This window comes from Sminthopsis crassicaudata, chromosome 2, assembly GCF_048593235.1.
Source record: "Sminthopsis crassicaudata isolate SCR6 chromosome 2, ASM4859323v1, whole genome shotgun sequence".
NCBI classification, from domain to species: Eukaryota; Metazoa; Chordata; class Mammalia; order Dasyuromorphia; family Dasyuridae; genus Sminthopsis; species Sminthopsis crassicaudata.
The window spans coordinates 40,411,886-40,424,728 of record NC_133618.1 but is presented as its reverse complement, the minus strand read 5'-3'; the positions used below and the strand labels follow the sequence as shown (position 1 = coordinate 40,424,728).

General features: G+C 46.6%; 1 protein-coding gene across 1 annotated transcript in view; it reads right to left on the bottom strand.

The window, feature by feature from the left end:
• Window positions 1–12,843, bottom strand: part of ST3GAL2 (ST3 beta-galactoside alpha-2,3-sialyltransferase 2) — a 64,458-nt gene that overhangs the window by 5,172 nt on the left and 46,443 nt on the right. The window contains exons 2-4 of the mRNA XM_074284702.1: window positions 9,188–10,594; window positions 5,019–5,097; window positions 4,229–4,421 (exon numbers count right to left, since the gene is read on the bottom strand). Of these exons, the coding sequence (XP_074140803.1) occupies window positions 4,229–4,421; window positions 5,019–5,097; window positions 9,188–9,526 (611 nt within the window). The 5' untranslated portion in view covers window positions 9,527–10,594. The remainder of the gene's footprint in view (window positions 1–4,228; window positions 4,422–5,018; window positions 5,098–9,187; window positions 10,595–12,843) is intronic.

Below are 12,843 nucleotides of genomic sequence, written 5' to 3'. Positions count from 1 at the left end.
GGTGTGAGCTTAGCTGGAGATGCTGGCTGAATCAATGGACCAGGTAGTCAACTTCATTTTTATTTTTCTTTCTGATTAAGGAACAGGCTGGTAAGAAAAGGCTGCCTTGGGCCAGGGATCAGGAAACCTGCTGAGGCCTCTGGATGAAGAGAAATGCTAGGCCAAGAGCAAAGGTAAGAACTCTAACTCACTCTCTCTCTCTCTCTCTCTCTCTCTCTCTCTCTCTCTCTCTCTCTCTCTCTCTCTCTCTCTCTCTCTCTCTCTCTCTTCTCTCTCTCTCTCTCTGTCTCTCAGAGGATTGAAGAGAAATCACCAATAGCCACTTCACCTAGGAGATGGTGCATGGAAGCATGGTTAATCCATGCTTCTTAGAACTGCAATGCTAGAAGATGATCTCCAGGATCTTCACTTTCTCTTAAGCACTCAATGGCCCATCAAACCAGAAGGGTTTCAGACATCTTGGGTATTCTCCTCTAAAGTCATACCCTTGACTCTTGGCCACAGAATCAGAGGCCAGAGCCTCCATCCTCATGTCGGTTATAGAGGACCCTCCTGGGACTATCTAAAATCCTAGAAAACTCTCTCCATTGGAAAAACTTGACTTTTTAAAATCCCGGCAGGGAGAAGAGATTGAAGATGGAAATCAGAGCAGACTGGGAGTTGGATTTGGAAATCTTACTCAATCTGGAGAGACCAATCCTTTAACTGATGGGTTCCAAGGCAGAAGGCTCTCTGTGCCTAATTCAGGACCTCTCCTGGACCTTTGATTCAGGAAAACACAACATCAAAGAGACACTGACACCTCCTTATCCCCCAGGAAGATTACATGTAAAAATGGATGAGCTTTCTTCCATGGCATCAATGGACCATTGATCATTTGAATCATTTTTCAGTCATGTTCCACTCTTCATAAACTTATTTGGGGTTTTCTAGGCAAGGATACTAGAGTGATTTGCCATTTCCTTCTTCCAGGAGAGATATAGCACATAATAGGTGCTTAATAAATGCTTAGTAGTATCCAGATGGTGTAATGGATAGAAACTGGCTCTAGAGTCAGGAGGACCTGAGTTCAGGTCCAGCCTCAGATATTATGTGACTCTGGGCAAGTCATTTCACCCTGTTTGCTTCAATTTCCTCATCTGTAAAATGAGCTGAAGGAGGACATGCAAATCAGTCCAGTATGTCCGCTGAGAAACCTCCCAAAGAGTAGGACACGACTTAGACAATTCAACAAAAACAACAAAGAAATGCTTTCTGCCTGCCTGCCTGATGGGAAGCCCTTTTACCTGCTGTTGCCCCACTTTAAAGGAACCATATAGAAACCCCCAGCCCCTCATTAGGTTTTACATCTGATGCCTCCTCCGGGGACCCAAGGCACGTTCCCAGATGCTAACAGTGAACAAATGGACACTTTAGTTCAATGAAGGAAAGGGTGGGGAGTGTCGGATACTCTGGGAGATCTGTTAGTGGTCCATCCTGACCTCATGCTTTTCAAAGCTATTGCTCTGATGTGGAGGGTAAAATTGGGATAAAAATAGCACCAACTTCCTAGGGTAGTCATGAAGATGAGATGAAATAACATGTAGCACTCTGCAAAAAGTGCTGCATAAATGTTGTTATTGTTATTATGTTGCCCAAGATTCTTTAGCCATCACATTGTATGGAATTTCTCCTTCCAGTCAAACGTGTCCACCCAAGACTCCCAGGAGGCTAGAGCGAGGCTGGTCACTGCCCAGCTCTGCCCACTTGAATCCAATTCAGCTGCTAATCAAGACATCACCCTGCTCGTGTCATTGGTTCCCTTCAGGAACAAAGGATGAACAGCAGTAAGTGTTCCCAACTCAAACGTTCAGTGCGCGACAATTCTTCAGAGCAAAGAATAATAGTTTGAGAAATACTGGCGTGGATTGATTGACGGAATCTCCCTAACGCTGGATCACTGGCCTTGAGTACTTTCTGACATGGGCAGCTAGGTGGCGCTGGGAACCAGAAAGACATCCTTGAGCTCACATCTGATATCAGACATTTACTAACTGTAACCCCAAGCAAGTCACTTCACCCTTTTTGCCTCAGTTTCCTCATCTGTAAAATGAGCTGGAAAAGAAAATGGCAAACTAATCCGGTATCTCTGAAAAAAAAAAAAAGCCTAACTGGAGTAATGGACGTTCGGACATGATGAAAAATGGCTTAATCAACAACAAATCTTTACTCTCTCTCTGCATAAGGATCACAAAAGGGAAGGGCAGGGTGACAAGTATAATAAGACTCTCATCTTCAAAGCAAAAAGGGATTTAAGGAAACTCGGGGCCTTCTAAATACCCCAATTCACTCAAATGATCGCTCATCTGGCAGAGAAAATGGAGGTCCCTCTGTGTTCCCCTGAGTGAGGGGAAGGAGAGCCTTAGCTAGATAGACACATTGCTGTCTTGCTGTTGCCATGGAAACAAAACCCTGCAGAAGCCTTGAGACAAGGCTCTTCCTCTTTCTTCCCGAGGATCTCAGGCTTCCTAGGATGCTGATTCTAGGAGATGTCTGGGAGGAACAGAGAACTTTCAACCTATTTATCCTTCTGACTCCTCCTGTGTAGCCTTCCACTTTCTAACCCCAAAAGGAAAATAGCAATTCAGAGCAGATGGAGAGCACTGAGATTTTTTTTTAAGTAGGACTTGGAGGTAATTATTTTTAAAGTCTCTGCACATGTCTAACCTGTATCAAATTACTTGCCTTTTCAATGAGAAGGGAGAGAGAAAAGAATTTGAAACTCAATTTTTAAAATTGTTTTATATGTAATTGGGGAAAATAAAATATTTTCAAAATGTAAAAAATAAAAGTAAAGTAAAATATTTAAGTCTCAGGAAAGTAAAAGGACAAAAGTGTGCACTAAAGAGCCTTGGCGGATGCTCTCAGTAGGACTCAGCAAGCAAGACTGGCTAGAGCAGCTGGCTCTTTTCAGCTAACTCTGCAGAGGCTTAGGAATTGGGCTCAGGCCACTTTCGAGTTACAAAATGAACTGCTCATACCCGTATGGGCAAATAGCCCAGAGAGCTAAAGGGGGGGGGAAGCCCCAAATGCACACAAATATTCAATGCAGCACTTTTTACTGTAGCAAAGAAATGTAATCAAATGGTATTGTGCCATAGAAATGACAGAAGTGATAGATTCAGAGAAACCTGGGAAGGCTTGCATGAACTGATACAGAGGAAAGTAAACAGAATCAAGAGAATGGTTTATATGATGACAATGATAATGTAAAGGAAAACAACTCTGATTAACCATAATTCCAGAGAAGTGAGGATGTTTAGAACTGGGGGACTAGATATAGTCAATACGGGGAGCTGTTTTGTATAATTTTGCTCATCTGTTAGAAGGAATTGTGTTAAAATTTTGTGGAGGGAAAGTGGAGAGGAGAATGGGAAGGAGAGAAGGAAACAATGAAGGAGAAGAAAAAAGAAAGGAAAAGGAGGAAATAAGAAAAAAAGAAAAAAAAAGTGAAAGGAAGGAAGAGAGGAAAGAAGGGAGGGAGGGAGGAAGGAAGAAAGAAAGGAAAGGAGGGAGGGAGAGAAGGAAGGAGGGAAGGAGGAGAGAGGAGGGAGGAGAGAGAGAGGGAGGCAAGAAGGAAGGAAGGAAGGAAGGAAGGAAGGAAGGAAGGAAGGAAGGAAGGAAGGAAGGAAGGAAGGAAGGAAGGAAGGAAGGAAGGAAGGAAGGAAGGAAGGAAGGAAGGAAGGAAGGAAGGAAGGAAGGAAGGAAGGAAGGAAGGAAGGAAGGAAGGAAAGGAGGGAGGGAAGAAGGAGGGAAAGGAAGAGGTAGGAGAGAAGGAAGGGAGGGAGGGGGAAAGAAAGGATGAGGAGGAAAGAAGGAAAGGAGGGAGAGAAGGGAGGGAGGAAGGGAAAGGGAAAGGAAGAAAAAAGGAAGGAGGGGAGGGAAAAAGGAGGAAGAGGAAGAAAGAAAAAAAAGATGAGGAAGGGAGGGAAGCAGGCAGGCAAGAAAGGGAAGGAAGTGGAAGAACTAACCCCCCCAAAAAAACCCAAAACTTTAAAAACCTGAACTCTCAATACTTCTGGTTTCACAGTTAGGAGGCAATTTCAAGGGAGTAGGGCAGAGATGCAGAGCTCTCTAGAATCCAATTGTCTCCTTCCCTTTTCTAATGACTACCCAATTGCCTCAACTTCAACCCAGCCTCTCTCAAGCGCTTCTCCTTGTTCCCACCATCCTTTCAGGTAAAGTTTACCTCATGATAAAGTTGTGTCCATCAACGTCCCTCCCATAGCCGGAGCCACGCAGATTGCCTGAGTTTCCAACCACAGCACAGCGCCGGCACTTGTGGGGGTCCCGGAAGCGGTAGGGGTTCTCTCCTGGCACAATCTGGAACAGCTTCTCCAGCACCTCATTGGTATTGTGGGACTTGAACTGGGCTGCAGCATCTGTGGAGATGGAAGACAAAGGGCTGCAGCCGGGGAAGGCAGGCCAGCTTCGGGGAGCTTGGGTTTCTGTCTGCCCTTGTCTCCTTCAGTCTCCGGCCATGTCTGGTGCCCAGAGCCTCCTCACTTGGCATTCTACTTGGGCCTGCTCTTTCACAGGCCGTGCCAAATGCCTACCCCTCCCTCATTAGTATTCGCCTGCCCTTGTATCCCATTCTCTCTTGGGGCCCTGCTCTCTCCTGATAAACTACCCTGGCTGAAGCGTTAGTGGGTTAATGGGCTATTCATTACCAGGTAATGTACTGGCATTGGAACAGGTGCCTTAAGCCAATTTCAAGACACCAGCCTCAGTGTCACTCTGATCACAGGCTCAGGCCCCTGCCTCCTTCACGGAAGGCTTCCAAGGCCACACAGGGAGAGAGGCTACAAAGGCTTTCATTTTCCTTCCCAAAAGTCTACAGAAGGTACTCCAGGCAGTGGCTAAATACGGTGAATTTCCTAGGGAATAGGAAAAGCTAGGGAAAAGGGACCAGAAAAGGGAGGAGGAGGATGGGCAGATCCAAAGATGCCCTGGGTTAGCACCTCAGGACCCATGCTGACCCAGGAGGCCTGGAGTCACTGAGTAGAGGCTAGGATTAGAAGATTGGGGCACAATTGTCACAGGATACAAGACCAGCGACTGGCAATGGGGGAGAGGGCTCACACAACCAATTACTTGAGCCTAGCACTGAATCTAAAAAGTTTCTGAGGGCAGCTGGATGGCATAGTGGACAGAGCACTGACCCTGGAGCCAAGAGGATACGAGTTCAAATGCAGGCTCAAATACTTTAACATTTCTTAGCTACCTAACCCCAATTGCCTTGTCAAAAAAAAAAAAAAAAAAAAAAAAAGTTGATTCTTTAATTTGCATGAGAAACTGAACTTATTTTTTTCAGGGGGAGGAAAATTGGGGGGTTAAGTGACTTGCCCACAATTACACAGCTAATAATAAGTATCTGAGGATGGATTTGAATTCCTGATTCCAGAGTCAGTGCTCTACCTACTATACCACCTTAAGGCTCCCTTGAACTTTTTTTTTCCTCTAAAACTGTCAAATCTGAACCTCAAACTCATAGTCCTTCAGAAGATGGGGGGCTGGCCACTGAGAATAAGCTAGGAAATCAGGGGGGCAGGGTGGAATCTGGCTGCATTCCTCTCTGAACACTAGGAGGAGGGGGGTGGGGCTGTCAGGGACCCACGAGAATGATTCAAGAGCTCGAGGAATGGACTTAAGAACAAGAAAATGAACTCAGTCTGGAGAGGGAGCTTGGCTCTGAGTCAAGAATTCCTGAGCTCATGGAAGAAAGGGAGGAGGGCCCAGCCCCCATTGAGAAGCATTTGAGAGGGGACATGTTTGGTGGTTAATTGCCTGTTCAGAATACATTAACACGTGGTGGCGCCCAGGCTGTCCGCTGCTGCTGGGGAGCTGGTTTTTCTAGGCCCTCCTTTGCCACAGGCTGCCAGTGGGATTGCGGGCAAGAACCCTGATCACGGGCACAAGGCAACATCACAAAGAGTTCTGAGCTGCCAAGGTCAAAGATGACATCGTGGGCTGACTGATCTCTGCCTCTCCTTCTGTCATTAGCAGCTTTCAGGCTCGCTAGACAGGGATGCCCTCTCCATCACCAGTCATACCGACAGGGCTCTGTCCCCTTGCAAGAGAAGAGGAGGGAGAGAGATGCTTCTCTGCTTTGAGTTTGCAGTCTGAAGACAGGTTCAAATCTTGCTTCTACTGGGAGGCCAAGATTTCTCAGCCTGTTTCTTCATTTGACAATGGGGATAAGAGCTAGCACTTCCATAGGACTTTATGGTAGAGGGCTGGAACTCTGAAAAAGGTATGCTGGAATCAGGCAACCCAGCACTTAAGGCTAATTACCGGTTGCATGTGAGACAATGACTCTATTAGCATAGGTTTTGGATAAATGGCTCTTTTCACTGTTTGGTGTTAAGATAATCAGAGGCAAGGATAGGGAAGGCTGAGGGAGAGAGGGGCCAGAGAGTCACTTTGCCACAGGACAAGGAGGGGAGAAGTTGGTGACTTTGGACTCCAGAGTACATCATTGGCAAGCCTCATGGCGGTTTGTCTGTCTCTTTCACTTCTCCCCCTTAAGACCAAGGACTTTAATTTATCCTGACTCTGGCTGACCTAAGGCCCTCCAAGGAACTAGCCCAGGGCCTGTGGGCCAGATGTGGATGTTTATGCCACCTGCAGAGTTATGGCAAATGGGCTGAGGGGCGGAGACAGAGTGTGAGGTTTTGTTTTTACTATAGTCGGGCCCTCCAACAGTCAGAGGGACAGTGAACTGATCCCCTATTTAAAAAGTTTGAGGACCACTGACCCATACTTCACACTTTACGACTTGCAAAGTGTATTATCTATGTTATTTTGTTTGATCCTCATAGCAATCCTATGATCAGCCCCATTTTACAAGTAAGGGCAGGTAGATGGCACAATTGGATAGAGTGCTGGGCTTGGAATTAGGAAGACATCTTCCAGAGTTCAAATCTAGCTTCAGACACTAGCTGTGTGACCCTAGGCAAGTCACTTCACCCTGTCTGCCTCCATTTCCTTATCTGTAAAATGATCTGGAGAAGAACATGGCAAGCCACACCGGTGTCTTTGCCAAGAAAACCCCAAATGGAGTCATGGAGAGTCGAGGGCCAATGAAAGGACTAAACAACAATCACAAGTATGGAAGCTGATCCTGAGAAGTTATATGACTTGGCTAGGAATACGCAGCTAGTAAATAAATGCCTGAGACACAACCTGAACTTGTAATCTTGATTCCAGTCCAGAGCTCTATCTCCTAGACCAGTGGTCCTCAAACTTTTTAAATAGGGGCCAGTTCACTGTCCCTCAGACTGCTGGAGGGCAGGACTATAGTAAAAACAAAAGCTCACACTCTGTCTCTGCCCCTCAGTCCATTTGCCATAACCCGGCGGGCCACATAAACGTCCTCAGCGGGCCGCATGTGACACCCGGGCCATAGTTTGAGAACCCCTGTCCTAAACTATCTAACTAAGAGAATAATAGTCGGGATCAGCTTCTATATGATTCTGGGCAAATCACTTCGCCCTCTCTGCCTCACTTTCCTCATCTGTGAAATGAGCCAGAGAAGGAAAATGAGCCAGAGAAGGACATGACAAGCCACTCCAGTATCTTTGCCAAGAAAACCCCAAATAGGGTCATAGAGAGTCGGGGGCAAATGAAAAGACTAAACAACCATCATAGGTGTGGAAGCTGATCCTGAGAGTTTATATGAATTGGCTAGGGACACAAACTAGTAAATGCCTAAGGCACAATCTGAACTCTACCACTGTACCACCTTGCCAGGAGTTGGGACCAGCTGCTTCATAGAACTATTGTGAAGAAAAGGTTCTATGACCCTTACAATGGCATACAAGGCAGCCCACCTCAAAATTGCCCAGGAGAAGATGTTGGGACTCAGAAGCCATCCAATATCCTGTGCTAAGCCTCAGTCCTACCAATGAGTCGATCAGTTAGTACATTTATGAGCCTACAGAATGTAAGGGATGGAGTCAGGCTGATTTATCTTCCTAAGTTCAAATCTGACCTCAGACACTTACTAGCTGTATGACCCTGAACTAGTCATTTAACCCCATTTGCCTCGGTTTTCTTATCTGTAAAATGGGCTGGAAAAGGAAATGAGAAATTACTCTACCAAAAAAATTAAAGAATCAGACATGACTGAAAAACAATTAAGAAAATTACTTAGGGATCAATGTAAAGAAAACCAGGATTCTCTGAGGCAGAGGAGAGGACAAATAGCACAAGGAAAGAAAGGGAAGAAGGTGAGAAGGTCCAGGTGAGTGCTCAGGATTCGGAGCCCCCACTAGTCCTTCCTTTCCACTCCATCCTAGGGTCTCTCAAATCAAGCTGCCTCTTTTCACAACTTGTCTGCCCAGCTCTGACCCGGCAGTCAGGAGCTAGCGAGTTAGAACCCTAAGTGGTCCTTCTGGTCTGAAACAGCCTTTCTGGCATCCCACTGGGGATCTGGACCCTGACTTGGTCTGAATGGGAAGAGATGCCCCCTGTTCCTGCCGGGTCCAACTGCACCAGGGGATCACACTTAGCGTGGCTCCCTATAATCTCAACTCACTCTGCTGCCATCTGCTCCTTGGCCATCCCCTTCACCTCATCCTACACGGGCCGTTGCCCGATGATGAAACTGGGCCAGACTTGAGAGGGTCCTAATAAGATTCCATTCCATTCAGTTAAATAATCCCACAAATAAGAAATGCCTACTAAGTGCAGGGCCATTTGCTACCCTCAGAAGCTTCCATTCTACCAGCCTGGATATAAGGTATACACACACACACACACACACACACACACGTATACACACCACATGAACACCCATACATGCACACAGAACACATTCTTGTGCACTCATATACACATGTTCACATGCATGACACAGCACACTCATGTACACCCATATATGCACATGCATGCATTACACCCCACGCACAACTCATGCATGTGCACACAGGACACACTGCACGTGCATGCACACACATGTGCACTGATTACACATGCATGCATGGGCCCACTCATGCTCACGTGCACACTTGTGTGCACTCGCACATGTGCATATGGATGCACACACATTCCTACATGCACACATGTTCACAAGTATGTGCACACAACAGGGATACAGACACACTCATGCACACACAGGCACACACACACACAGCTGGTCCCTTACCATCCACCACCGCTGGACATCTAGGGGAAGATCCATGTTTTCTTTGGTCCAGACAGGAGAAATGTTGCCATCATAGTGACTGTCAAACCAGTCGGAAGCCCCCGTGTCCCCCATGCAGCGGCGGCAGGCACAGCTCTTGCTCAGGAGGCCCCCTTTGTTGAGGCGCTGCAAGCCCGCATAGCTCGGCACCAGTTTGACCCGGTGCGTGCCGCCGAGGCCTCCGGAGTCCAGGTAGGGCAGGGTGGCCATGCTGTGGTGGGAGTAGGTGAAGAGGAGAGACATGACAAACACCAGCAGGAAGGCCGTGGAGAGAAACCAGAAACGCAGGGAGCACTTCATGGCTTGGCCGAGGGGGACGGGACCCCCTGCTGGGGCAGGGGTCACCGGGGTCCCTCCTTCACCAGCTGGCCCCAGCGCTGCCCACCTGGTCTGGCTCCACAGAGAAATAGCATAGAGGCCTGAGCCGCACTAAGGAAAGGGAGACCAACGGGGGGACCCGTTCTCTCCCTCAAAGGTGATAGAAAACAGAGCAGGCAATTGTGGCTTCCTCTACCACTGGAGACTCTGGTGGCGGCTTCGTCTGAACCTGCAACTAGCTGGGCCACAGGGGCTGTGCTTCTCCGGCCCCCCCACTGAGGGGGAGGTCAGTCCATTCTAGCCCTCTAGTCCCTGGGGATAGCTGGCTACCAGCTCTGGGAAACCTCCTCTTTGGTGATTTGGAATAGTCCAGTCTGGGGCAGCCGGGGTCCTTGTGGCTCATGGGCAGACTCTGAGGCTGTCCCTCCCTCCCCTGCTGCAGGGGAGCTTGCTCTGTCCCCCTGGGGAAACCAAGGATTCCAACCAGAAGAGAAAGCTCAAGCCGTGGGATGGGGTGTGGGGAGAAGGGCTCAGAGAGGCCTCAGAGAGTCAGAGATGGAGCCCCCCAGGTTCACTTGATTCTGCTCCTTCTGGACACGGAGAGGGCAGCACCAGGAGGGCCTTGGTTCTTAGAAAACAGGAAAAAAAAAAAAATACAAAAAAAATCTCAAAATCTCAGCAAGCTGACATGCTTTCAAGGCCACACAGTGGAGGGTGCCAATGTTCCATGCTATCTCACAACTTCCACCGAAGCCTCCCACCTCTGGGGCTGCAAACTCCTTAGCCCTGGCTGCCTGAGAGACTACACAGTGCTCATTCCAGATGCCTGGCTCCCTGGAACCAAACAGCTGAAAGCCAATTATTGTGGGCTCCCCCGGTTATTGGCAAGCGGGTTCAACGCCCCTCTGCTCTCTTCTCAGTCTTCTTCCCAGCAATGCTGGCTGGGGTTTGGCTGCCCCTCTGCCCATTCCTGCTCCTGGGGGCCGTGTCCTCAGCTGGAGCCGCTTTCAGTAATCCCCTGGCAGCCTCCGTCGCTCAGATCCAAGTCTGCTGAAATTGCAGAGAAGAAAAATACTGAGGCACAGATAACATTCTCCGCCACCACCTGTGTCACCCTCTCAGTGCCCCATCCCTATCCCATTGCTTGTTGTTGCCCCATGTTGTTGCTCGGTTGTGACCCCATTTGGACTTTTTTTTTGGCAGAGATACTGAAGTGATTTGCCATTGCCTTCTCCTGCTCATTTTACAGATGAGGAAACTGAGGCAAACAGGATGAAGTGACTTGGCCAGGGTCACACAGCTTATAAATGTCTGAGACCACATTTGAACTCAAGAATTTTGAAATTTGAACAACAGCTAGAGGCCAGGTTTGGAGTTAGGAGAGGCCTGGTTTCAAATCCTGTCTCAGACACCTACTATCTGTGAGACCATTCAAATGCTCTGTGCCTCAGTAGCCTCATCTGTAACATTAATGGCTTAAATTAAATGACTTCCAAGTCCTCTACAATTCTAAATCTATGACCCAAAGGAAAAAAAATTAACACCAGAGGGAGCTCCCTACACCATATAGGACTCATAGATTCCATCTCACTTTATATTAATCATGCCGTTATATCCTAGCCAATATATTAAATAAGTCCTAGAGAAGTTAAATGCCGTGTTTAAGGTCACACAGATCAATGGAGCATTATTAATGATTATTAATTTCTGCTAGGCACTGTGCTACAAGAGATAGTCCTTGGTCTATGTTTAGAGAAAAAGCAACTCAAAATAAAAAAAATAAAAAAAAGCATCCCTAGATGGCAAGGGATCATTTAGGAATGTTCCCACCTGCTCCAGGACTGTGTGTTTTGGGGAGGGACCCCTAGTGAGGGAAGAGGGTTGGGACAAGTCCAATACAGTCTGCCCCTCCATTTGCTTTTGACAGAAGTCGGAAGACTGCAGTCAAAGTTTCCTGGGTCATGATTCAAATGTATTTCCTAAGAGAGGATTCTGGGAAGATGGAAGAGTAAGGTGAGAAAATTTTTGGCTCTTCAAATTTCCTCCACAAAAAATAAAATAAAATAAAAGACCTAAGAAATAAACACAATGTAAAGCAATAGTCTTCCTAAGACAACTTGAGAAGATTCTAGGAAAGGCTAGACCACTAGGGGCCAAGGTTCAGCCAGAATAAAGCATAAATATAGCCAGGCCAACTCTGCAGAATCAACGACAGCCTTGGGGGCAGCTGGGGCTGAGGGTTGCCTCGGCCTTGGGAGCTTTCATCTTTCATCTCCCAGACCTTCCACTATTGAGGGATAGAAGACACAGCTGTGCTGACCAAATGCACCCCAGGCTGTGGCTGCTGGGAGAAGGAGCTTGCACACACCTGGGGAGGGCAGTAGCAGAAGGGCAGGGACCCTGCAGGCTATGGGGCACTGGCAGAAGAGCAGAGTCCCTGGTTTCATTTCTGAGCAGAGAGCTACCAAGGGAATTCAGGAAGCAAGATCATTTAGGAAACAGAGTGGTTGGGGGCCCTAACCATGGCTTAGAAGTGGAGAGGACAGCCCCAGAAAAGATCTCAGAAAATAACAGTAATAAGGACTTGAAGCCCAGGATATCATTCCCCATACTTTAGGACTAGAACTTGATTATGTTAATAGCTGCTAAAAACAAAACAAAAATAAATAAATAGAGTAAGCAAAGAGAAAGAACTCAACCATAGATAGTATGAGGATAGAGAAGATCTGAGTTCATGAGGAAGACAATAGAACTGAAAAAAGCCATTCTTTTTTCAATGAGAAATATCAAATGGTCCCAAGCACAAAAAGAGTTCTTATAAAAACTCAAAAAAGATTTTAAAAAATCTAATTAGAGAAATTGAGGAAAAATTGGGGGGGGGGAATAAGAGTAATTCAAATCAATAAAATTATGAAAAAAGAAAGTCAACCAATTTGAAATTGAGAATCAAAAACTTAAGGAAAAAATCTCTTGAAAACTGGAATTGGGCAAGAGGAAGCTAATGACATTTTAAGACATCAACAAATCAATAAACAAAATTAAAAGAATAAAAAAATAGATAAACCCAACTTTTGGGATAAGAATTCACAATTTGACAAAAACTGCTGGAAAAATTGGAAATTAGTATTGCAGAAACTAGGCATGGACGACACTTAACACTATATACCAAGATAAAATGGGTTCATGATTTAGGCATAAAGAACGAGATTATAAATAAATTAGAGGAACAGGATAGTTTACCTCTCAGACTTGTGGAGGAAGAAGGAATTTGTGACCAAAGAAGAACTAGAGACCATTAT